The sequence below is a fragment of the Poecile atricapillus genome, chromosome 1 (assembly GCF_030490865.1).
Source record: "Poecile atricapillus isolate bPoeAtr1 chromosome 1, bPoeAtr1.hap1, whole genome shotgun sequence".
Taxonomy (NCBI): Eukaryota; Metazoa; Chordata; class Aves; order Passeriformes; family Paridae; genus Poecile; species Poecile atricapillus.
In genome coordinates this window covers 170,511,622-170,538,409 of record NC_081249.1, presented here as the reverse complement: position 1 = coordinate 170,538,409, position 26,788 = coordinate 170,511,622, and the positions used below count along the sequence as shown (strand labels likewise).

General features: G+C 37.6%; 1 protein-coding gene and 1 long non-coding RNA gene across 4 annotated transcripts in view; one reads left to right on the top strand and one right to left on the bottom strand.

The window, feature by feature from the left end:
- Positions 1 to 4,990, bottom strand: part of PPP2R5C (protein phosphatase 2 regulatory subunit B'gamma) — a 76,608-nt gene extending 71,618 nt beyond the window's left edge. The window contains exons 1-2 of one of the 3 annotated variants that reach the window (XM_058857757.1): positions 4,861 to 4,990; positions 3,235 to 3,300 (exon numbers count right to left, since the gene is read on the bottom strand). In XM_058857757.1, the coding sequence (XP_058713740.1) occupies positions 3,235 to 3,300; positions 4,861 to 4,887 (93 nt within the window). In that variant the 5' untranslated portion in view covers positions 4,888 to 4,990. The remainder of the gene's footprint in view (positions 1 to 3,234; positions 3,301 to 4,860) is intronic. The other 2 variants (XM_058857904.1, XM_058857828.1) reach the window with 2 other exon arrangements.
- Positions 4,991 to 5,145: 155 nt separating this feature from the next.
- LOC131589182 (uncharacterized) overlaps positions 5,146 to 26,788 on the top strand; it is a 53,166-nt gene continuing 31,523 nt past the window's right edge. The window contains exon 1 of the long non-coding RNA XR_009279693.1: positions 5,146 to 5,509. This is a non-coding gene — a long non-coding RNA (uncharacterized LOC131589182). The remainder of the gene's footprint in view (positions 5,510 to 26,788) is intronic.

The following is a 26,788-nucleotide window of genomic DNA, read 5'->3' as shown; positions in this document are numbered from 1 at the left end:
TTCTGCAAGATCACTGCTTCAACAAAAGCATGTCTGTCACTCTAAGAGGACTACAGCCACCACTTAATCAGACTGCTACCAACACCCAACAACCAACAGGGTGTCAAGTTATATTCTGACTCTGTCAGTGTTTTTTGTACTACTACATTTATTTTATTTTTAGTTTTCCTATTAAGTTATAGTTGGTTTTCTTTTATTTATACATACTAATAAAAAAAAGTTATTCCTACTCTCATATCTTTGCCTGAAAACCCTTTAATTTCAAAATTATAATAATTCAGAATGAGGGGGTTCACATTTTCCATTTCAAAAGAAACTCCTGCCTTCCTTAGCAGACACCTGTCTTTTCAAACCAAGACAGCTTTTTTCTTAAGCGTTCAGTAACGAGCAACATGCAACTGAAGTAATGGCATTGGGTACAGAAGGACAAGGTGCCTTTACCTCATACAGACTGTGCTTTTCTGGTACCTGTGTCACAAAATTCAGAACAGTAGATGGAAACAAGAGAAGGACAATCAAAGTAATAGGAGACCTCTTATCTAGGGGACATTAAGCAGGATTTTGGGGAAAAAAAAAACCCTAAATATAAAATATTTATTAAAAATATATATAAATGTCAATTACATAATTAGTAATTTAAAACCAGTTTTACACAACTTTCATTTAAACAACCTTGTAATCCATATAGTGGCTTAAAGAAAAGTATACCAGGATGGAAGATCATACATATGCATCTACTCTGTTTCTGATTCTCTCTCCTCGAGCATCAGCAGCTGACCACATAGCAATTCAGAAGGAAGATCCATGTTACTTCACATGTAGCAAGGCTTTTTTAGAATTACACTGAGTTACTACGCACAGCTAATGCAAGAACCATCAGCTTAAGCGATTTTCACGCTCTTTCAGAATGGGCATTCTGGACCTGGTATACCAGGAAACATTTCAATCCCTTTTCAAACTTGCTGTACAGCTTCCATCAACTGAAACCTCATTTCCTTGACTGCAAGACAGGAAAAACACATACTCATTTTTGTCAATACTAAGAACTGTTGTACTTTTTTATCTATAGAAGTTCAAGACATCATGAATTTAGTTAAGTGCTATAAAAGTGTCTATAAATAAAGTATTTGTGGGCTGCTGATGCTTGTGTTGTCCCTGTTCTTTGAATAGCAGGCGGTTTCTAGTCTTTACAATCTACCATTTGCATTAACTTCATTTGCATTAAATGCATATGCATTAAATGCATTTTGAGAAACAAAAAGCTGAAATAAACCGTTATATTTCCAAACCTACTCACAGTCTAGAAAAGGATTTCTTTTAAAAGACATATTAAAACATATGTAGAAAGACACAAGACACCCTTTTCTGAAGAGAAAGGAAACCTAGAAATGTATTAACAGCATGCTCCTGAATATTTCCATATTTACCAATCTTCACTATGTTAATAAATAGCCTCCTTTCTGCTCATATAAGCACCAGCTAACATACAGCAGGATTACAGCCAGCCACGTTAGAATGCAAAGTCTACGTTACTATTTGTGTGCAATTACTCTGTTAATTAAGATAATGAGACAAGCACTGAGGTTTTCAAAACTATACCGAGACTAAATAATGGCCACTGGGAATGAGAACCGTACTGTGCCAGTCACATTCCCAGTTCCTTTTCGATTCAGCCTCTGCTAACATGTGATCAAGTATCATAGACAAGTGAACTGTATTTTTCATTGAGAATTTTACCTGGATGGACAAAAGAAACAGTGTATAAACAGTAAAACATATTTTTCAATTGAGATTAATCTCTCTCACATTTCAAGTTTAAAACCCAAATATCTAGGTCTACAAAGACAGAAATAAATGACAAAGAAACCCACATATACATTTTTGGCTAGCATACAAAGCTCTTCACTTATTATCTTGGGGATCTTAACACTCAATCCTTAAGTACCAAGAGGGAATAAAAATAAGTCTTGGTTTCAGCAAGGTTGTCACTCAGAAGCTTGAGAAAATAAGTAGTCAACAAATATACTACAAATATACTGACAATTACGAGCCTTACAACTGCACAGGAATTAAAATTATGCCCAAGTGAGACTCTTTTTAATACTATAGCAATATATTATAAAGACAGAACACATCACAATGAAGTACATCTATTTATACCACTATAAACATCTACACTGATACATTTCCCACTTCATTCTACAAGCTACCCTAGTAGCTAAGATCCTTTCTAGAAGCTCCATTGAAACTCAGTCATTCTTATGGGAATTTACCAAAATACTTTTACACATAATTTACAAGTTTTAATGATCTTAATTTATGGCAATAGCATGAATCGCTCTGCAGAGCAGATAAATGAGAACTCAATGAACTGCATACAATAAATAGTCCAACCCACCTACCCCAAGAGTCATTTCAGAGCAGGGGAAACAGTAAAGCTGCTGAGTATTTTGTTCTCAAAATCATCCTTCAGTATCAAGACATGTTTAGAGGCTGAAATACATAACTTTTCAGTCAATCATTTTACATTCAGACTACTATGAATATTTTAAAGGAAATTTCAGGAAATTCATGTAAACGGTGGATTTCCAAGTCAAACAAAAGTACTAACTCTAAGTTTCTGGATGAATGTGTGCACGTGAATAATGATTTAATCGTCCCTTTTCAAGTTGCTGTGCCTTGCTGGTGGGCAAAACAGAGAGAAATGCAGAAGTAAATAAATCAACAGAATAATTAGTAAAAAATGGTATAGTTCATCATATAACTATAAAAAGGAACACAACACAACAGCTGGCAGCCTTTGATTAAGCCTAAGGTCTCCTGAGAATAAACCGGGCTACTGACACTTAACTGACATGCCAGCATCGACAGTTTGAGAGAAGAGACCTCTGGGAATTACAGAGGATTCTAAAAACGACAAGAAGAGAAGCTCAAAAACTCACAATAAGACTAGAAAATAAGATAGATGTACATCTCATGTACATCTCATAACCAAAAAAGGAAACAGATGAGTATTTAAGACTGTAGCAAGCAAATATTTATTTACTCTAAATAAAACGGACTTCCTTAAAGCATTGTCTCTTATCTTACCAAATACCAGGGCAGTAGTTCCACAATGATTTTCCCTCAAAACTACCTGTCATGTTAAAATTACAATGTAGAAAAACTTAAAACACATTTTAGAAGTAACTACAAGTAAGTGTGAAAAATACTATGTTTTTTAGTAATATTTACCTCATGTTCTTGATTATCTTGTCCATCTTTGCCACTTTTTCCACTCTTGACTGATTTTGCAGGTTCCTTAAAAAAAAGTTTGCAGTTTAAGGGTTTTTTTTTTAAAAAAGGAGATCTAGATAGATTTGCAAGTCAAGGAATCAGGCTTTTTTAGACACTCATGAAAGTAATAAAATTGGCAGAATAAAAATTATACTCTTTAACTGAAAGATGATAATATTGAACTATCAGTCTCTACAAAGCCACTTTAAATATTTGGTATCTGAAGAAAGACTTTGTAATTTTATTTATGCCTCAAAATTCACCTATAAAGATAAGTTTTCACACAGGTAAGCAGGCAGGGATAAAAAATACAAGTGATTCAAACATAAGTGATTCTAAGAAATTACTTAGTTCTACCTTGCTGTGTTTGATTTTTTGGTTCAGAAACTTTTATATTTCCTTTAGCTTTGAAACTAGCATCAGTATAGTACACGTTTTATACTTTATTATTTTGTCTGTTCTAAGGGCTAGAAAGTCTAGTGTTAGAAGTGGGCCCACAACTCAATTTTCTGCTTCACAGCATAGCACTTACCTTGAATCCTTCACCCATTTTTGAGATTTGGTACTCTCAGAAAAGTGAAAAGCTTCAATGTTTTCAACATGGAAAGTGCCAAGGATATTGGGAAAATATTAAAGCAAACAACCCTCACAAACCACAACACTCAACGTCCCTACATCTAATTTTAAAATGACAATTGACAAACTAAAAGCCAAACAGAAGTGGTCGAGAGGGGCAGCAGCTGCCTGAGGCAGACAGCACACTTCACTGTTTCTGACTTCCACTCATGGCTAATTGCCTATCACACAAAATAAAGCGCAATCCAGCTAACTTCCTGCCGGATTTACAAGTTTTCTGCGATCATAACTTGTGCAAGCCCCTTTCGTAGCCGCCAGACAAATCACTCCCTGGAGCCTGAGGCAAAGCGGGGCCAAAGCCAGGTTCATTCTACTGTCAGGAGAAGGAGCCGAAAGACTCCGAGGGGCGATTAGCGCTCCTTGATTACTTATGGAGATCCCCCAAGCGCAACTCCCACTACAGCCAGAGCTACGCAGCAGCGAAACTTTCCAGGACGGGGCCCGGGCACGTAGCCGTGGGGACAGACCCCTCATCTTGCCGTGGAAATAATCCCTTCCCCCTCCCCAACGCCCCCGGGCCAGCCCCGAACGAGACCCCCCCCCCCCCGCTCCCCGCTCCGCCTCAGCCAGCCCCGGCTGAGGACACGTTTCTCATCCCCTCCCTCCAGCACTCCCCCGCACGCCAAACCCACGGCCGCCCTCCATCGACTCCCTCCCTCCGCCGGCCGCCGGCGAGACGGTACCAGGACCCCGCCTCGGCACCCCCAGACTAGGCCCCGCCGGGAGTTGCCCCCTCCCCGGCACCCGGGGCGAGGAGGAGGCCGGCACACAGCAGCGGAGGAGGGAGCTACCCCTCACCCGGGGCTGCCCCTCGCGCGGCTCTCCCAGCGCTGGGGAACGGGCGCCGCTCGCCGCTGCCGCCCCCCACCCCAGGCCCCTCCTCCCCGCGGGGCCTGCACCCCATAGCCTCTCCGCGGAGCTCGGCCTCTCCCGATCCCCACGACTCACTTTCTCCTTCTTGTTTTTATTCGGCATGGCCGCGGAGGCGCAGCCCCCGCCGGCCCCGCTTCGCTCCGCGCCGCGCCCGCCCCGCGCTGCCGCTCCCCCGCTCCGCGGCGGCCTCGGCGCCCCCCCTTCCTCCCCCGCCCGCGGGGAGCGGGCCCTGCCCGCCCATTGGCTGTGCGCGTCACGTGGGCCGCAGCTCGCGGCGCGTCACCAGGGGGGCGGGGCTGGCGGTGCCCCCGCCCCCCGGCGGCTCCTGCGCTCTCCTGAAGGGTCCGGGGCTCCCAGACGGCTCCTCCGCTCCGCCCGGGCTCCGGCCACGCCTCGGGGTGTTCCCGCGGGCTGAGCCGGGCAGCGGGACGCGCTGAGGTGTCCTCAGGGCCCCAAGCCTCCGGCAGGCTCTTTCTCAGCCGGTGGCAGCCCGTGGGAAGCGAGGGGTCCCTGCACCCGCTTCCCTCAGCCGCTCTTGGGCGAGGGGCACGGGCTCCGCCGTGGGCGTCCGGGCGCTCGTCACTGGGGAGCGGAAACGTTAAGGGGAAAAAAAAGAGATAATATAGGGCATACCTGAAGTTCGCTGGCCCTCTTGTACAAATCCAGTGTGTCCATCGTCATTTTGAGGACTTCAATGTGCGCTTGCAGTATGTGGATGAGGAAGGTGAGCGTTGCGAAGTTGCAGCCTGGTTTTGAAACGATATCTTGATTGCTTTTAAAAGCCTGAAGTTCAGTTCAGTGAAGTGCATATGTTCATGATGCCCACCTGTACCAGAGGTAATTTTTTTCCAAACAAATCACTTTTTAATCTCCCAAAACCGGAATACAAAATTTAGGACAATCTAGACTAAAGAAGAAATGTGCAAGTACTCAGTCTGGAAAATTTGCAAACTGCATTTCTCCTATGGTCAGATTAAGCCACAAATTACCGTTAACTGAGGAGAAAAGAGCAGAGGTCATTAGCACTCATAATAGCATCAAGACGTAAAATGTTTTACATTTAGATTGGACATACTTGTTAAATTCTAACCGTGTTGTACTGCTAAAGGATGGGAGAATTGCAACTTAATAAATGCGGGGTAAAAGTGAAATTGGTCTCATTCCTTATCCAGCCTGTGAGTATCAAATCCAGCATGAGCAAGCACATATGCTGTCATTTTTGGGATATGGAATTCTAATAAACAGTTGCGTCTGATGGTATAGTATCTAATGTTAGATACTTGTATCAGCTTGTATTCATTATATTCGAACACTGCTTTTGCTCTGGAGAGAAAGACAAAGAAACTTTCCCTTTTCCAGGCACTGCAAAGAAATTTACTGACTGTGGAGAGCTGCTTCCTCTGACTTCAGTCCTCTTTCCTGTTTCCTAAGTGCTAGGAAGCATGTTATCCTGCCTCTTAGACTTTCTCTCAACCTCTCTGGTTTGAGAATTAAGAAATGAGGTGCAGTTATCACCGTTGTGCCTCTGCTAAGAGTGAGTCATGAATGAGTTGCTACTGGTAAATGAAATTTCTGACCAACAGAATAACATGGATTTTTGAAGTACTACGAGACAGCAAAGGAAAAAAATCTACCTCCATCTGTAGTCTGGAGTTTGATCAGTGTGTGAAAGGGTTTGTATAGCTAAGGATAAATGCAAGAGCTTCCATTTCTTAGTTAGGTTACAATTTTGTAGAAGCTTAAACTACTCTTAATTCCCAGCTGCTGTCTCCCTCCCCTGCACTGATGCTGGTACTGTGAAGTTTAAACCTCTTTGTAGAATTGATCAGGTTGAAAACTGTCCTCACAAAATTATGTGTTGGTGTGTTGGTTTAGTTTTGGTTTGGAGTTTGTTGTTTGAGTTTTTTTTTTGCCTTGAACTGGCACACTACCACCTGCTTCTGTAAACACCAGCATTGGCCGAAGGAAGGGGGTGGAAATATGTGGCGGGGGCGGGATGTGACCTCAACAGCCTAGATTTAGATCAGTTTAAGCAGCTTAATGAGTTTCTCATTGGCTCTTGGCCTCTTTTGTGCTGCTAGTACTCATAGCTTTTCTAAATAATGGAAAAACTCTGTCAGTATCGTTCTTACCCAAGTATGTCTGAATAGGAGCAGCAAAAATTGTCTGTCCTTATTTTGCAGTTAGTTGGGAAACCTTGAATCAATACATTGAACTGAATACAGGTTCAAAAGTTGGTACTGACTCAGTTAACATTTATGAGGTTTTCTTTGTGACCACAGATGTAGAAACTCTTGTGAAAACTTGACTCCCCCTCACCTCGCTTTGCTGCAGAGTCTAATTCACCAGTAACAGAAAGCAATTGTGTTTTTCAAGGCCTGCTCTATTATATGAAATAATCAGTGGGTGGAGGAGGTTTACAAGAAAAATAGTTTCATCTGTATGCTCTAGTGTCTTCATAAAACATGAGACTAAGATAAGTGACTTAAGTGATGAAATCTTACTTTTACTACAACAGTATGGCTCTGTGGGCCTAATTATTCTGCTATGAAATAGGAATAACTATGTAAATAAGGTGATGTAATTTGTGTGTGAATATGACTATATTAATATTTGCATTAACTTCTGAACATTTTATGCAAACTAGGTGTTTTCAAAAACCAGAACATAGTCACACTGATTAGGTTATCACTCTAATTAAAACATCAAAACCTAGTGCATGTAGCATAGTTTCTAATATGAATTTTTTACAGTACTGATCAAATTCTCTAAATTTGCAAAAGTTAAGTCACCAAACAATTCAAGTATTGTGTAAAACACCTGGATAATATTTAATAGCTTGAAACTGGGCCAAGTGTCCTGTGTGCCAATGAAAGGGGAATATTTACACAGTCCTTTCCAGCTGTATTGAATATTGTCATCTGGTTGATTGCTTTTCATGTTTTTGTTGCTTGTTTTTTAATCCCTTTACAGCGGTTGAGCAGTCATGCTCTGGCCTGAGTTTACTGAATGGATCACTGTCACTGTGACAGGGATAACATCTTCCATCCCCACTTGTATGACTTTATTGCTTCCCATGCACTGTCTCTGGTTTAATTGGGTGGTGTGCCAGTTCAGCTTGTTAAAATGGCAGAAAACTAACTGAGCACTGGCGACAGGAGACAATGAGACCTTTTGGTAGGAAGCTGTTAATTTGGCTCAGCTGAAACTATGCAATAGCACTTGTGGACAAGGTTTCAGCAGCCAGTGAACTGTCATCATTATACATAATTGTCAAACATTGTCAGGCTGTTTCTCAAAACATCTCTTCATTGACAGACTTTTGTTGTCTGGCACACTGTGTCAGATATAGAGAACTGAAACCTGAAGGATCAATTGCTGTCAAGAGGCTGGAATAGATGGGTTGAAATAGAAACAATTTTTTTTCTCATGCTTTCATGAGCCAAAATACTACTTAAGGTAACTTTCCTGGCAAGAATAGTGGAACTGGCAGATTATGTCTCAAGGAACTAACTGAGGGAGCAAACTGCTTAATCAGCACCTGCAATAGATTCTGCTTCTATGCAATCTAATGTCAAAAGCTGCAAAACCAGTATACTCAACTTCACAAAAAAGCTTAGAAATCTTTCAGGAACTTTCTTTACAAGCATGGATTCATTCTGCTTACCCTGAATCACATTAAATAATTCTTATGCTGCTCTCAATATAAATTGTAAGGCTTTAATTCTCCTCAATTATTTTAAAATCCGTTAGTGTTGGATGCCCTGCTGTCACAATCTGCAGTATTGTAAAGGTTACAAAACAATTTATTCACAGCTGTATAAAAGTCAGACTCTTTTGAGGTAATTAGTAACAGGTCAAACTTGGAACTTCATGAAAGTAAACAACATGATATTTTAGCCCTACATGTGACCACATAATTACAAATGGCAATTATTGGCATCACTTAACACAGAACCAGAGATGCGTGTTCAGAGCCATAATTAAACATATATATGTGTAGTAGTGTCATATTGGATGCTTTCTAGCTGTAATATTACTCTGTATTTTTGTAAAATTTGGACTAGTAAAAAATGAAAAAAAATGTTAATGTATGATTAATTATGCTATCTGAATCGTAGCTTTAAGAATTTTCACTCACTGTGGAACAGTGAACAGATTTCTCTGAGTTTTGTCTGTTCTAGATCCTTTTCACTGTCTTCCTTGCCTCTAAGTTTAAAAAAAATAAATAAGGCTTCATTTGAATGTAATTAATATTAGTTATTCAAGCAATTATAACATTATAGAAAACGTTTGCTAGGAGATTTTTCCCTTTTTAAAAAAAATCAGAACTCTCTTTCCTTCAGGTATGTTGTGAAACTCATGTTAACATTCTTTTCAGTAAGCTCCCAGAGACTTATTGGCAAAATCAGTAGCCAGCTTGCTTGTCTTGTGTTGGGGAGCAGCAGAAGATGCTCCATGAGAAAGAAAGAGCTGGGAGCAGAGCATGGCTAAAGCAAAGGCAGGCCTCTTACCAGGGCATTGACCCAGTGGGGTCAGGATGGTGACAGTACCTGAGACAAGGCAAGGCAAGAATTCAGGCATCCACCCTAAAAATCCACTCAAAAGTGACAGGAGAAAGAGCTGAAGGCCAGAATGGAGACAAGACTTCCTGTGAAAGAGATTGGAGATCTAGACTGAAGGCAAGGCTGGACAGAAGATTGTTTATAGGGCTCATCCAGGAGACCAGAGCCAGAGAGAATGGTGCACCTGCAATGTAAGCCTGAGGTCCACCTTGGAAGTTCAGTTAATAAATCATGTGGGAAGGAGACATGGCTGGAAACAAATACAGCTCTGACAAAGTGGGCCAGGTTTGGGTGCCCAGGCCAAAATTTTAATAGAGCTTCTGGACCACTTGGAAATATCACATATGGCTGCAAACAGGCTCCTGTCAGTAGCCATTGTCCATATTAATTAACACATGGAGTATTCCGGGTTTCTGTTTGGGCCAACTTAATTTTAAAATGAACTTGAAAAACATAAATAATGAGAATGGATAACTCATGCAGAAGGTTACTAAGGCATTGTACTGCTTTTGACTGGGATAGAGCTACATTTCTTCATAGTAGATTCTATGGGGCTAGATGTGCTTTGAATTTGTGATGAAAACAGTACTAAGAACATAAGGATGTTTTCGTTATTGCTGAGCAGTGATTATACAACCTCAAGACCTTTTCTCCTTCTCACCCTGCCCCACCAATGAGGAGGCTGGGAATACACCAGAGGTTGGGGGGGACATAACAATGGCAGTGACCCCAGCTGACCCAAGGGATATTCCACACTGTGTGATATCTTGCTCAGCAGTAAAACTGGATGGGGGTGTGTGGAGGTTGCCTGGGGCTGGCACTACCTGGGGACTAGCTGAGCATCTGTTGGCTGCTGGTGAGAAATTGTTTTAGTTTTTTTTTCATATTTTCTTCTTTGTGTATTTTCTTTTCATTATTATTAAACTGTCTTTTTCTCAGCCTAGGAAGTTTCCCATTTTTACCCTTTTCATTCTCACCTATATTCCATTGGGGGTAAGTGGGCAAGCAGCTGTGTGATGCTGAGCTGCCTACTGGGGTTAAACCATGACAGGCATCTATACAGAGATTCAGAAATATTCTGGACAAATAATATATCACAAAAATATCTAATGATAGTTAAAAAAATGTTATCTGCTTGTGTGTACCACAGTGGTTATTAAGTATTAAAATGACCTACATGGGGGAATTCAGATGATGATCAAAGTAAAACACAGGCTATTAAGCCGGATGAACCATTTGTCTTATCCAGAATGCCAATTCCTATGAGAAGTGCCTGAATTTGTGTGCTGATACCCAAATTCCAGAGAGATGAGAATTACAAAAATAGTAACATTAAAACACTTTGTACAAATCGCTTGATGTTCTGCCTCAGTGAAGCAAATAAAAAGATGTTAAAAGCAAGACTTTGCTGTATGTCATGGAGTTGAATCTTTTCAGGAAAAAAACCTCAAAGAGATGCAACTATGTGACATTTATAAATTAGGATGTCTGCTTTCACATTTCCACTATTTCTGTGAGTTTGTTTTTTGTCTTTATAATGAGTTAAGAGTTACTTGAAAATATAATATAATAATCTGTTTAAAATTTATTATCTGTGCCTAGCATTTAGGAGGTAGAAGGGACATATTTATTTTTGATAGTTCATCTCTTTTTCATGTCCAGAATGTATTTTAATGTTGTGTTTTGGTGCAATTTTTAGCAGTCTTTGTTCATTCCAGGTTTTTGCTGCATTAAGTACAATGTTCCCATACATGTACTAGCATTCCTTCTTCCTACACTACATCAAAGGAAAGATTAATTTTGTATCATATGAGTGAGACTAGTAACATAAAGGTGACTGCAGCTAAAACTCCTACATTTTCATTTTTATCATATTTAAGTTGGTATTTATAGAATGAACGAAGAGAACCAATTAATTGTACCTCCTGTTGATGTCATACAAGATTTTCTCCTTCAACACTTCATACCTTTTTTTCTGCTGTTTTTAGGGTTTGTCATAGCTAATATAGCTGTATATTTTTATCTCAGTGTGGGAAGAGTTGAAAGACACACTGAGAAGGCATTCTCAGGACTTAACCCTGCAAGTACCATGAATTTGTGGACTCATGAGGGTCTGTGTCTGCATATGCTCAGAAGCGATCATCATCTGAGATGATGCATACGCTGGATTTTTGATTTTCGGGAGCAATCCATACTTCCTTGTCCGATTGCAGGGAGTAGCTTCCACCAGCAGAGCTTTTGTCTTGCTCCTCCTAGGGCAGGCTGCCTGCTGCTGCACCGAGCAGGCTCTGCAGGGATCTTACAGAGCTCTGCAGGCCTTCCACAGCCTCTCTGCATGCACTGCACAGGCATCACTCCTCTGCTGTGCTCACATACTGGGATCAGGCCAGTTCTTACTGTGTACTCTAAGAAGGATGAAATTTGGGTTTAAGTATCATTGCCTGGATCTACGCTGAAACTCCTTGGCATGAAGCAGCCTCAACCAGGTCTGGTTTGGTAGTCAGGGTAAATCCTGCAGGGTTCCCTGTCTTCAAAAAATGTGATAGTCTAGAAGCCTCTGCCAGACCGATTCCCTTGATGCACTTTGAAGTCTACCTTTGCATATGAGACATCTGAACAATTTTGAAAGGTTCTTTAATAACAAGACTTTTTTTGTTTGCCCAAGATAAAAGGAGAAATGCTTGCGGCACACCACTTATCTCCTCCTATGCCATGTTGTCAGAGAGACATGCTACAGGGTCATGTCAGGCAAAGGCTTGCAAGGATGATATTGGAGGATTTGACCAAGAATAGAGATATTTTTTTCTCAAACCATTTCCTAGAGCTATCTCATCACTGAATGGCTTATAGAATTTTTCTAAGAGCAAGCCTTGTTATTTTGATTCAGAGGGTATTCCAGGAATAATCAAACGTGCACATTTAGAGTGAATGCCAATGAAGAGGATCTTGGAACAAAACAGACAGTAATTCAAACTGATAGCGCAGGTGCATTCATAATCTCCTTCTGTGTTGTGATGGAAGCCTTGGCTTCTGATTCAGCTGTAGATTCTACTGGCTGGTAGAAGTCCTGAGTCTCAGGATCATAGAATGAGTTGGGTGGTAAGGGATCACAGGGTTGTCCTGGAGCACATTGCACAGAGCTGCATCCAGATTGTTCTTGAGAGAGAGAAACTCCACAGCTTCTCTGGTTAATCTGTTCCAATGCATGGTCAGTGCACAATAACGAATTTCTTCCTCGTGTTCAGGTGGAGCTTGCTGGTCATCAGTTTCTGCTTGTTGCTTCTTGTCCTGTTGCTTGGCACCACCAAGAAGAGCCTGGATCCATTCTCTTGCCGCCCTCCCTTCAGATACTTGTAGGCATTGATGGGGTCCCCTCTCAGTTGTCTTTTCCTGAGGTTGAACAGGCCCAGCTACCTCAGCCCTTTCCTCATAAGAGAGACACTCCAGTCCCTTACTCACCTTTGTAGCCCTCCAGCTAGATCAGTCCTGGAGCTCTACTCCAGTCTGTTTGTACTGAGAAATTCATAATTCTAAATTCAGTTTTTCAATATAAGAGTTATTAAGAATTAATCAGCTTCATCAAACCACGATGTTTTTGCTTAGTCACATTTTTACTGAAGGTTTAAGATAATCAGATACTCTGAAAGAATTTAGACAAAGCAATTAAACATTGGCAAAGCTTATAAGCATTTCAAACCAGAATCTTACAATAGGAAATGTTAGACCAACTTAAGTGCAGATTTCTCTTCCATCTGTATTTATATCATGCTGTGTACTGACTATCTGGTATTCCTGTACAGACTTTGCCCCAACATTAAATTTGTTTGCATCTTATGTTCAGTATTTATTTCAGAAATTTTGCATAGATATGAGTTGTATTTACATTATATCACCAGTTCTTAGCTATGTTAGAACTTCTTTTGAACATCAGGAAGTTGATTAGAAGTATTGGGTAGACAATTACTAAGAAGTCATAAAACAAGGCCTTTGACACAGATTTTTTGTCTGCATGCATTCCACAGAACCATGACACGTAATCTTTATACTTCATGCATTACCTTCACAGAGGTTCATGCTTTTTAAACTTTATGCTCCTTTTTTTTCTGTCCACAGTTTACTGCTGTGAAAATGGCATGTATTTATGTCAGCACAGCTGATTAATCACAACTCTTCTCTGAGAGTTTAATTTCCCAGACCAGCTCCCATCTCCAGCATGCTGTATGTTCTCTGCTTTTGCTTTTATTGTTATTCTCATATGTTTATTTTCAACTTTATCTGAAGACTCTTGGTTCATACATTTCTTGGCTGTTCAGAGAAGTATTCCATAATCATGTAACAAGATGATTCAAGAACCAATTATGAAAGCTGGTCTTCCTTTCACTGGGGCTACCAAGGTAGTTTTATGGACAGCCCTTTGCCTGTCTTGTGTTATCTAATATATAGATAATGCCCAGATTTCTTTATGTACTCCATTTTTTTTTTCAAAGCAAGAATTAGCAGGCATTTGAATTAAAGTTATCTGCTTTTTAATATAAATTGAAATTAAAAATCCCTGTTGTTAGCAGAGAAAAGAAGAAGACTGGTAAGTGCCTGTTCATAATTCCCAGGGCACTTTGCATTTAAAGCTTCTTTCATATATGTAAAGAGGATAATGGTAGTAAGGTAAATAAGTTGTGTACAGAAACAAGATAAGGTATGTAAGATACATAAATAAAGGTTTCTTTACATACATTTATATAAAAATCCTACTCATCATGCCAAGTTAATTAGATGTTTTTCTGACTGCACCAACTTGGATTTGAATTTTATTTCTGCTAAATATGTCAAGGCATTTTAATATTTATCTAGAGTGCCAGAAACTAGATGAACTAATGTCTAATCTTCAAAGATTTTTTTTTGAATTTACTTGTATTATGGAACCAACCAGGGATTTAAATTCAAGGCTGAAGCATTATAGCACTGTAATTGAAATGTAAGGGAAATGTCCTTTTCACAGAAAAATCTGGTTTTGCTATATACTTCCCAAACAGTATGCATCATATACAGTATTATTCAATTAAATGCTAAATTAGTTATATGCATAAATTGTGGCCTAGAAAGCAGAATGAGGGGAAAGTGATCATAAGCTGAGCAACTAAATAGTATAATTTATTAAGTATACATAAGTTAAGGGATGCAAAGGCTCACTAGTCACTGCCATGGGTGTTCAAGCTCTGATGGTACCTTTCCAGGCTTCTCAGCTGTGTCTAGGTCAGCGTTGCTTGGCCTTAAGGATAAAGTTCATCACCTGATGCTGCTCCTTGCGTTCCTGTGCATGCTGTTGGCTGCAGATGATGGTAAGACATCGGCTGGCCTGAGAGGCTCGTGTAGGCTTGAGTGAACTTTGAATACATTTGGTGCAGCATGAACATTCAGGAGCCTCCTAGTCAACTGTTTGATTATTTTGTAAATGTTACAGAGGAAGTGGAATTTTGATAGATGGTAAATTCAGATGCTTTGTTTAAAAGGTCTTTTTGTGGTCTAACATTAATTACTGCCAGTAAACACTGATGGCTAATAAAAATGTCTTGGAAAAAGCCTGAGGGAATACTCAGTGAGCTCAGCAACAGACTGGGGTTTTAATGATCTGGATTCTATTCTTAATTTGACCATTAATTTGCAGTGCAGTTTTGGCAAGTTAATCTCAGTGTTTCTTTTTCTTTCTCATATATCTCTTGTCTATCTTTATGGCAATTTGTCTCTACAGTGCCTAGAATAAGGAAGGAGACAATCTGGACTGTGATTCTAATAACAGTGATTACAAGTAACTTTAAATACAAACTGAATTTCAATTGTTTTATTGTGATATGACTGTAATAGGTTTTTATAGGTATACACAGATACAGATTTAAATTGTATGTTCAGCCACCTTTAACCTTAGGGATTTAATCCTGTTGGAGAGCAGTCTTTAGCATCTGTCTTCTATATTCTGTACTGATATTGAAGAAGATAAACCATGAGGATAATGTCCATGGATGTCAAGGAGCTAACAAAGTTGTATTTTTTAGAATTCTGACTCAACAACTCTATCACCTATTGCTAGATCTCTGCAGCACTTTTACACGTAGAATTCTCTTTCATTCCTGATACGTTTTCAGAAATGTTCTCATAAAAAAACCTATCATATGATACTGACCTTGTGTTTGAAATTGACTGATTAATTATGTTTGAGATGTCTATTGCTAGGCTTACTCCAAATATACCCTGGTGGTAATTTCCTTTTCACAAAAAGGAGGTTTCTGCATTATGATGAATTTTTCTATCAGATATGAGGTGGTAAAGGTAGCCTTTGAGTCTGTATTGGAGTCCCCTGAATTTCAATTGGATTCCCTGCAAATGTGAGTGTGGTTCTGTTCAGTAAACATAAAAAACCTCTAATATTCAAAGCTCATGGAGACCACTGAACATGATGAATTTTGTTGAGAACAGCAGATGCTGGGCTTCCTGCAGAAGGGAGTTACAATCACAATTACAATTGATTTTATCAATTTACTAATTCTTTTTTTGACAGTACAGACATTTTACATTCATACTGTATGTTTGTATCCATACAAAAAATTTTTGTGCCCTGAGTGTGCAGAAGAACACATCATGTCCTTCATGCAAACTTTTGTGAAAGCAGTAGTCTACCTCATTACACTATTTTTTCCCCATTCATTTAAGTTTTTTTTTTCTTGTTGTCTTTTTGTTTGTTTGTGTGTTTAAAAGCTAATCTAGTAATTGAAAAAAGCACCTGGTGGACACTAATGGAAACTGACCGCTGCGTCCCTTGTCCCACTTGCACCTGGGTTTCAAAATTGTTTTCATGGGCTGACCCTTTTGACCTAAAAGGATAATCAAGTCTCCTGGCCTACTCAACCCTGAGTTTGAAAATAACATGGCAGCTTTGTTAACCAGATTGCACAGGAAAAGCAGAGTCTCTAGACTGAGAGTGGCTATTACATTTTTGCTATTGAATGCCTGTCAAATAATACCTTTCAGTTACAACCCCCTTGAGACAGACCTGATGCAGATACTTGGAGATGAAAAGCTGTGTATCCTATTACCAGTCACTTGAGCTGTTCAGTGGCCATCTGCTGATTGGAGAAGAAAACATCATTAATAATGTATTTGTGGATTGTGCTCTAGCTTTGATGTTGCTATTAATTCTTCCAGCACGAGCTATATAATCATTATTTAGGTTCTGAGTTCCAGCATCTTCTTAGTAGCCCTGGCAAGTTATTTTGTATTTTCTGTTTTAAGAGATAAACGGAATTAAAGCATAAGAATGAAATTAGAATTGATCTATGAGTTTGCATACTGTTTGCATAAGAATCTATACTACATTAATAAGTTTTATCGCTGTTTCAAAATAGTTTTCCAAAAGACGGAGTGTGAACAAAGAAGAGTAACTTGTATAACAGTTTGTTATAACTAAAACAACTGGTACTTAATAATATAAATCACTTAATGCAATGAAACAAGTAATGCAATGCTTTGGACTTGAGTGCTGACATGGATTGGTGCAGCTCTCTTAAAGTCAGTGCTAGAAAAATAACCAGAAATATCTAGAGAATTTTGTTTGTTTTGATCAGTGTTTTAACATTTTTAATTAACAGTTTCACCAGGCAATGCAATTATTGCTTTAGAACTTAAGCCATTCAAATCCATAATTTACAGTTTTATCATTTGGAGGAGTTTCATTTTTAAATTGCTGAACAATATGATCTGAACATTTGTCAGATTAAAAGCTTGCAGCCAAAAGAAGATTGTACAAGCTGCTAAGTTTTTTTAATGTCTCTGGAAGTGTTGCTTTTTTCTAAGTATTGATCTTTTTTTTCCTTACAAAGAGTGGTTTGTATAGACTTGGAAAATAATTATGTGTCTGGGAGAAAACAGCATGCAGGTTTCATCCTTGATCCAAGACATCTACAAGATAAAAGTTCTTTTTAGCTTATTTTTTAAAAAAATTAATTTTAATATCAGATATTATGACTGGCCAAAACCACCAAAGGCTTGGCTGTTTACCTCTGCTACAGATCTCTGTAGGTTTTATGCCTTTGTGGCTTCAAGATTGTATTACTGCAGTACACTGTACACAGGAGATATAGCTATGACAACCAGTGCCTGGTAGGTAACTGACAGCATGAATTACAGCATCTCCAAGGATTTGCTGCAGACTGGTCTCCTTGCTGGTCTGATGGCTCATTTTGGTTTTGACCTTCAGGAAAAGGATCTGCATAAAGGCATTTTTTGTTCCTGGTATTCATCCTTCTGTAAGAAAGTATAAGAGGATATGTAGATAAACAGGTACAGAGGGGCCTTAAACTGGTTTAGATGGGGATTTTTTTGTAGTCATATTTATTGTTATTGTTCAAGTGGGACAAATGTTGTTTCATTTTTGCTAGTATTGCAACATCTGCACAACTTTGACCACTATAAGTAGCTCATTCAGCAGGGTATGGTTCACGGCCTTGGTTGACTCAGTGGTATGAGTAAGTTCCTGAAGTCAAACTCAGCTTCAGATATAGCTCTTACATTAAAGATGAGATGGGTATTAAGGTGGGATATAAAACATTCTTGTTTTTATTATTTAGATTATGCAAAAAGTGTCTGAATTGTGTAAATTAGAAAAGCCAGCTGCAACTCTGACATTAAAAATCCAGGTCCTCCAGAGTCACTGGCAATTGGAAGATGTTTCGTAGCCATATCCCAAAAGCCAAGAGACTGGAAGGGGAAATATGAGAGAAAATAATTTCTTAATATCTCTGTGACTTGCTGATTAAATTTCAAGAATAATTATACTGATGTCCCTGGGTAATGTGTGAATGGTCACGGTCCAGAACCTGAAATTCGGTTTCAGGTCTCCTTGCCCAAAAAAACGACTTAATGCTGATTAAAATGCTTCATACATCTGAGTTTAGTATCTCTGTTGACAATGTATTTGGACTTCTTTTTTATGAAAGCTCTTGGCCATTTTGGTAAAGATCATTTGCCAGCAGTTATCTACTCACAGTTGCTTAATCATGTACGTTTAAAAGCAAAACTGAATGAGCCTGAACATTTATACCTACAGCCAAATACCCTGTTAATGCAGATATAATAGCATTATGTAATAATAATAACAATGATTTAATTGAGCAATGAAGGACCCATGTTCTGACATTGTATGCAATTAAATAGCTGTTGCAAATGTTTCAAGGAAAATGAAATTAATTGTTAAGAAAATCAGAACTGCAACTTAAAGCCAGTTTCAGCAGTCATAGCCAAAAAACCCAAACTCTTACCTGAATGAAGCAGTTCATAGTATAGAAGATCTGATAGATTTAGTGGATTTCTTTAGAATGCAGAGATCACACACAGAATTTTATTGCTTAAATATAATCTCAAACAGTAAAGTGTAAAGCTTGATTGTGATGTTAATACAAAAGTTTGCTAAAATGGGAGTAAAATAAGTTTATGAAAACAACCACAGTTAGGTTCTTCTATCTGTAGAAATATAATGCATAATGAAGCAGTTCACAGGAAAAATCCCAGTTAAATGTTTTTGGAGTTTGCTGGGTTCAAAATTACTCAAATTTGCTTCATTTTAAATTAAGATTACCTAATGAAATTATATTCCTAACTGAATTTAAATAACTCTGTTTGAAAGAAGAATGCTTCAGTTGTGGCATGACAAAGCTGAAGTGTTTGGGTTCTTTTGTTTTTGGTAACTACTATTTACTTTTTCTATTCACTGGTTTCAGTACTGTGAAAAAACTTAGAGAAATTGTTAGTAGAGTCTCCACGATTGGATATTGCTCAATATTATTGATGAACTGATAGCTAAAAAAAGAGGAGAGAATGATTTACATGGCCGTTTTTGTACAAGGGCATAGAGAAAGTGTGCTAAGTATGTGTTTACAACTGAAAGAATCCCATCAAGAATGGGGGTGGATTTTTCTTAATTTTAATAGCTTTTGTATATAACTTGTTCAGATCCCTTTTCCTAAAAAAATCATATTACTGTTGCTAATAATATGAGTGGACCTGTCAGACTCCATACCATTTTCCCAGTTTGTATTGATTTTACTAAGATTGCAAGTGACTAGAGATTTTTGTCTCACAACAGTTTAGGATCATACAAGAATTGCAAATATGTAGGAAAGGTGGAATATTCCTGAAGAGATAATCCATGATAACCTATTACTCTTGTCAGCTTTTTTCTCCTGAATAATATACGACAACACTTTTACATTTACTGAGAACATTTGGTAAAGAAGATTTTACAGCCTTCTTAGTGAGTCTACTGCTTGGCAGAATTATCACTATATATATTTAAATTGTTTTCAATTTAGTATTCAATTAATATTTTCTGTTCTTTTTCCAGTCCTCCTTTTAGTGAATACATTGAGCAATAAATTATTATCTTTTTATAACTACCTTTTTCATCTATAAGGAGAATTAAAGTTCTGTGCTCTCAAATTCTTCATCTCTCCCATAGGTTGTATTTTCTAAGCCACATGTATTGTTGTTTTTCTTCTCTAAATATTATCAATTGCTAAAAATTAAAGCAATACAAAATAACTCATTAAATAGACACTTTACTTTAGGTATTGTCATGTTAGTAATGTAAATTGTGAGCACTTAATAAACATTAAGAAAAAATGCTCTCTGGTTCTGAAGAGTGTGGTGTTCAGTGTGGGAAATAACATCATAAAGTCACCATAGGTCTAAATGAGTTAATTGTGTTCCACTGTAGATTCCCACTGCTGAAACATGTATGTAAAATGTATCCTGGCCCTCTTCATGGAAGAATACTCTCCATATCATCACCAGATTGAAGTTAGATTTTGATTTTTTTCTCAGAGAAATTAGAATTCTTATTTTGAACATGTAGAAATTCATAAATGTAGTGTGTCAGGTAGAACTGTGGGGGATGACTGAGACAGTATGGCTTCCTTTCCTTTCTTATTCCTGATTGCAGCAATTCATTATGGCTTTTTCTTTAATACAGCATATTCCTGAGACTTGCATAGGTTTTTCTCCTAAATGTGATCTGCACATTTTAATGGCAATCTGCAGCTGATTTATCTCCGCTTTGCTGAAGTGAAGGTGTAAGTGATGTATTAGAGGAGTGAGTTTCTGATTCCCTACTACTAGCGTGAGTATTCCCAAGCTTGGCCTGATCTGGCTCCTACTCCTCAGAACAGTCCTCAGTCAGTTTTCCAGTCTGATACCTCTAGTTCTCACAAGTACCACTAGAAAAAAATTCAGTTACCTGCTTTATGTCAGACCCCTGCATCAAGGCTGTGTCCTTCCAAGAGATTCCCAGGTAGCACCCTCAGCCTGAGGTGCATTAATCTCATTTATTAAAACATATAACATGTTAAAGATTACTAACATTACATATTAAATTTACTAAAAATAAGCTAATCAAAAATTATGTAACATGATTTTGCTCTTTCCTATTATTATTAAAAAAGAGGCTTCAGGGTTGTCAAGGAAAAAAAATTCATTTATTGAAATATATTTTTTTCCCCTAGCTTTACAAAACAAACAACTTGAACTTTTCAGTAATTTTATGTACTCATTGTACTTAAGGCCTGTGCATAGTCATATGGCAACACTATCCTCTAGTGGCAGAATGTGTTAACACAAGGCTCCAGCTACAGGAGTGGGGGCTGGTTTATATGTGTTGAAAAGATGGGGTGTGGTTGTTACTATTCATAAATTCAGAGTTTTGATTTCCATTACACAACAAGGAGAAAATAGCTGAATGCTGCATACAATGGGATGATAATATGCGCTCCAACCACCAGCATCATTATATATATTTTGTATATATTTATATATATATATTTCTTGTGATTTTCCAGACTATTGAACTTCTGCTATGGTCACTTTGGTGTCACTTTATGGTCACATAGGTGTGGTGTTTAACATGGTTGACCACCAGCTACCTTTTAGTCTCCTCTTCAACACTGCTATTAAAATTTAACTCTCCTGTTAAGAGTGTCTCTAGATATTGTTATGCACAAGCACATAAAATATTCTTGATTTCTTTTTTTTTTTGTTTGAAATTTCAAAAATTCAGCATATGGCTTAAGGAAAAATAAGGAAAAGAAAAATTTGGTGTAAGAGAACAAACTCTGCAATTTCAATGCATCAGCTTTTTAAACTTACTAAAATGGCTGGTCTAGACTGAAAGTGTATTTGCTTACTGTGAGTATAGATAGTAAAAAAATTGAATTATTTCTCACTCATCCTCTAAAAATGTTTTTTTTTTCTGTGTGCATTTGTGTTGTTAGGGTTTGTGGGTTTTTGTGACACATTTTGCAGAAATCTTATCTAAATGTTTAATTGTGTATTTTGGGAATAAGGAGGTTTTGATGCTTCCCATTCATGCATGCACCACATAGATCCAATCATAAGTGAAAGTAGGAAACAGAGAAAACCCAGTTAAAGACATAGCTTTAGCTTTTGGTACAGAGCAATTACTGCAAGCAGGAAGCAGAGTGGATGGGAATGAACATGTTGATGTTTCCACTGTTCTGATTTTACTTTTGAAGACCATTTGACACACAGCCAGCTCACTTGTGTATCAGGTCCAGTTTGAGGACCACATACCTGGCTTAACAATGCTCCCATTTTTCTTCTCCATAGCCAGACTTAGCAGACGTGTTGTAGGAAGTGGCATTATACCTTTTAAATGTTACCATTTAATGCTCCATAAAATATAAACATTGGATACTAAAGGACTTCTGCTGGTATTGATATGATATCATTCATACTTGTTTTTTATAAATTAATTTTTTAATTCAAAAGTGTGTTTGTTCCTACTGTGCCAAGTTGCTTTTCTGTACAAAGAATTCAAAGTAAATGATTTCTTAATTTCCATGTGAATTATCCTTAAAAAACAAAAGCAAAAATAAGAACATAAAAATGCTGTATTCTTTTCTCCAGCATTCAATTAATATTGCAAAACTTTTGCAGTGCCTTTTTTTTTTTTTTTCCTCTGAGGTCTGTACTTGGACCAAAGGAAATACTTGATTTGGACAACTCATGTGCACAGAGAGAATCATTGCCTTTGTTCCACAATGCTCTTGAGCAGTGTTTGCTATAGTCATATAAACAGCAGTGGTAAACTGCAATATGAAAATATCAAATTTGTCACAACATAATTCTACAACCATAGAACAATAACTAGTCAAGAAACAATTCTCTTGAATGAGGCGACAACTATTTTTAACATGTCAAGAAGAACTATTAGTACTCTAAGTAGTGCACCACTGAGGGTCAGATGTAACTATGCAATGAACACTGTTATTTTAAAACACCATGCAGAGAATTCAGATGTTACAATGCTTGAAAGGTCTTACATTGACTTATGGGTCCTCTTGCTTGTCTCATGAGTTTAATTCCAGTTCACATTGCTAGTGACAAAATACTGTATGTCACAGCATAACACTATGTTTCATGAATTAACTGGATGCGTCTAGTCCCCAAAAATTCAGTTTGAAGTTTACATTGCAGATTGGCCAATGACAGAAAGCACCAACCTGTGATTTTGTTGGCAGTGTTTGAATTGCCAATGAAGACTGACTTGTTATTTTCCTCTAGTTCTTCTCTGAAAGTTGAGCATTGTCCATGGAAAATAAAGAGAAGTCACAGAATTTCTGCCTCTGCTATGTGTATTCTGCAGATAAATAAAGAAAAGAAAAGTTATGTCAGGAAGAAATAATACCCAGATGTCCTGGGGGAAAGGCTTTAGAGTATCTGTAAAAGAGAACTGTGTGTTTGTGACAGGCTGTGATCTGTTTATATGAAGACAGGTCCTACATCATAGGTGACCAAAATAATTCTCTTTATCTCCTGAGCTGTGTAAAAATAAACCTGTAATGTTGAGAGAGCAATGAAAAATTACTTAAGTTCCACATTCTCTTCAATAGGTCAGTACCACCAGGTGAATCTGTCTTCTGTACCTATTTCTGCTTTCCTGTCTTGAATTCCGTATTTCTTGGTTCTATGTATCCAGAACTAATCATTTAAGGGCATAAGAAACTGGAGTTTTAGTATTATATTGGTTAGTATGTGTTTTAGTGTTCCCATTGACTACAAGCAAATTAATTTGATATTATGTGACTGAAAATTGTATACACTTGATGTGCTTTTTGAAATGTTATTTTCTTCTATGGGTGTTTTTTCCCTTTTAAAGTTTTTCTTCTGGAAAAAGTACTGTTTATGTAATAAGAAGTACAATAAAACCAAATATTAATTATAATTTGCAGTGTTATATGTTCATAATTGTAAGAATCTCACCTTAAATACAAATGTAGGAGTTTTAGGATTATTCTGAAACATTTGGAAACATTATATTTGGCTATGGAGTCCATGGTTTATTGTTTTCGATTCCAGTGCAGAGCTTTCTCAGTGTTTCATTGAAGTATAGAATGGACAGTTGAAGAGCTCTGTGATAAACATAAACTTTCTAATCCAATACCCTGTTTTCCAATGGGCCTTGACTGTTAGCTCTGCAGAAATGAATTAGCAGGACAGACAACACAGGAAGAATAGTGAAATCTCCTTGGATAATATCCTTCTCTGTTGACCTATAACATGGTTCATTTTATCTGCTTCTTCAAAATTCGTGCTGCTTGCTGATTTGCACAAAAAGTCCAATAATGTAAGAGTGTTCACTTCTGTTAGAAATCTGTGAAGAAATACAGGAAATAAAATCATCAGATGTATTTCTCACAGGTCAATGAAGAGCTACAATGTCATGTGCAGGTAATATTTGCACAGCAATGACCTGGAGAATGTGAACTAGCAGTCTGGCACAGTTACACTCTGTTTCCACTAATAACCACGGGAAGCAGCCCCTGTCACGGTGTAATGATGTACTGCATGCAGTGCTTAGAATATTAGATCTTTAATATGGCAAATGTGTCACTTTACAGATGGGTTCACTGAATTCAATTCAGTAGGACAGGTGTTCTTCAGTGAATAAGGTTTTTTTCATCTTGCCCTGAATAGGGCAGCACTGAGTCCTATGTCTAAGAAATTGTGCAGGCAAAATGTCTCTGTTTTACTGGAGTTTGACTAAAAATATAAGAAATAATAATTTAGCATGTAACAGAGGAGGGGATAAATAAATACATTGCAGGAGTTGACTTTGATTTGCAGAGTGTGTTTTTCATTTCAATTTCAATTACACCAGTGTGAAGTATACCTTCTCTTTCTCTCCACCAATACTATCCCATACATCTGGAAGCAATCAGTCTTAAACAAAGGGCCCTGAGATCTCAAGTTAGAGAAAGCAGACCAACTGTATGTGGCAGAGCTATGACAGCAAATCTGAAAATCTGTCTTCATTGATTTCAGTTGCTGTAATTTAGATCTGATGCAAAACTTATTAAGTATCAGGTCACTCCTATGTGTATTGCTGCCCAAGCAAAATATCTGGAAAATATTAAGAATTACTTTTTAATATAAATTGAATAGACAGATCATATAAGCATGTGCTGAGAATTTGTTTTATTTGAATAGTCTGCATACGAACCTAAGGTACAATGAAGTGTAGATGTAAAGTACTTTTTATACTATAGAACTACAGAGAGCAGAATCTTTTTTCCAGTCAGGTTCCACACCAACTGCTTAATCTTTCTAGAATAAAAGAACTTCATGATTTTCCATAATGTGAAGTCAGAAAAAAAATGTGTTTACTAAAAAAAAAATCTATTTTACTACTAAGCACTTTATATGATGGTATAATTTTTGTATCAATTTGTGAGCTATAGTTTTTGAAAGTTAAATTGTTTTCAATGTACAGCTTTGTGGGATTTGTGAGGGAAAAATACTGCATTATTTTTTCACTTTGCAGACTTTCAAACAACTGTCTCTAGGTATGGTATAAATCAGAATCTGGCTTGTGAAGGGCGTAGCTCCTCCTGGGATTCAGTGGAGACCTAGGCTACAGGCAGGTTCATACTGATAGAGATTTTAAATCTTACATGAGGAGAAGAGAAGTTGACTGGGGATGTTGAAAAATAAGCTATGTCCTTCTCATTTTTTAATATTATTACATACTCTCAGTAGTGTGAAACAACAAAACTACTAATTTGTTACCAAGTAGAACAGAAGGCCAGAATACGGCCTCTTAAAAAATTAGTTGTCCTATTTGTTGAGCTGGGACCATAAGAGAATAAGTACTCACCACTGTGAAAATCATTCATTATCTGGTTCTGGGAGCCATTTGCTATTAAATTTCATGCCTTATGTTTTAAACTGAGAACCTTTTGATGCAAGAGGGGAGTTGTTTCTTCAGCTTGAAAATGGCACCATTTCTAGGTGCATACTTTTTACTGCCTTTCTCTGAAGAAGTTGCTGAGTGCAAGAGTGAATGAAGAATATGGTACTAAAGTCATCAACATATTGGTTTGTGATGGGAGATCATATTTCTATATTTGAATAAGTTAGCAAACGAAACTGATATGAGATAAAAACAAATTTCTAAATTAAGCAAGAGTTCTAAATGTTTTGGTCAACATATTGTGTAACAAAAGTGCTACCAGACAGAGGAGTCACACAGCTTTTCCAGGGAGTGCCTATTTCTGTATTTCAGCAGGTCTCTCCTGGGAAACAGTGCTACAAAAATTGCTGGTAATGGAGTGTGAGAAGACTAAGTGCTTTAAGAATAAGGAACATTTTGCCTAAACCAAATAGTGCTGTAGTGTTGGTATAATAATCTAAAATAACATTAATTCTTGATTTTTTCTGAGTAATTATGTCACTTCCTGTTCTCTTCAGGACAGGATACCCATTTTTCCTTGATATTATCTTTAAAAATCAATCATTAAATTCTATGTGCTCCTTTACAGTTTGAGAACACAAACTTATGAGTAGAGGAATTAGCAACGTAAGTCAAATTGTACTTTTAAAGATATTTAACTAAATACTAATATTACGTGCTGGTTTTTTTTGCATGTTTACCTAAACAAACATGCATGTTTACCTAAACAACACCTATGGCTTCTGCTATATTGTATGATAGTTAAAAAAATCCCATGAGACTCTACATTCTAACCATTCTTTCATTACATGTCTGTTGTTTATAATACCACTTTACAAAGTAATTTACTAGTCAAAGGAAAAAAATTAAGTAGATACTTTGAGACACTTCATGCAAAAAGTTTGTTATTGATCTCATTTCTTTTGAGGAATGGAGAACATGACTCCATAATATTATTTTGTCTGTTAATCACAACTCCAGTTTCTTCATTACCTTCCAAACTGTTTCCTGTGCCTGGACCCACCTACTGTGAAATTATTTTACCCCTAAGAGTGTCTCAGATAATTTTCTTGCCAAAAAAATATTTTTAGCACTTTACATTCTGTTCTTTAAAAGTATCAGAGAGGGTGAACTACTAGGCCAAATTCCC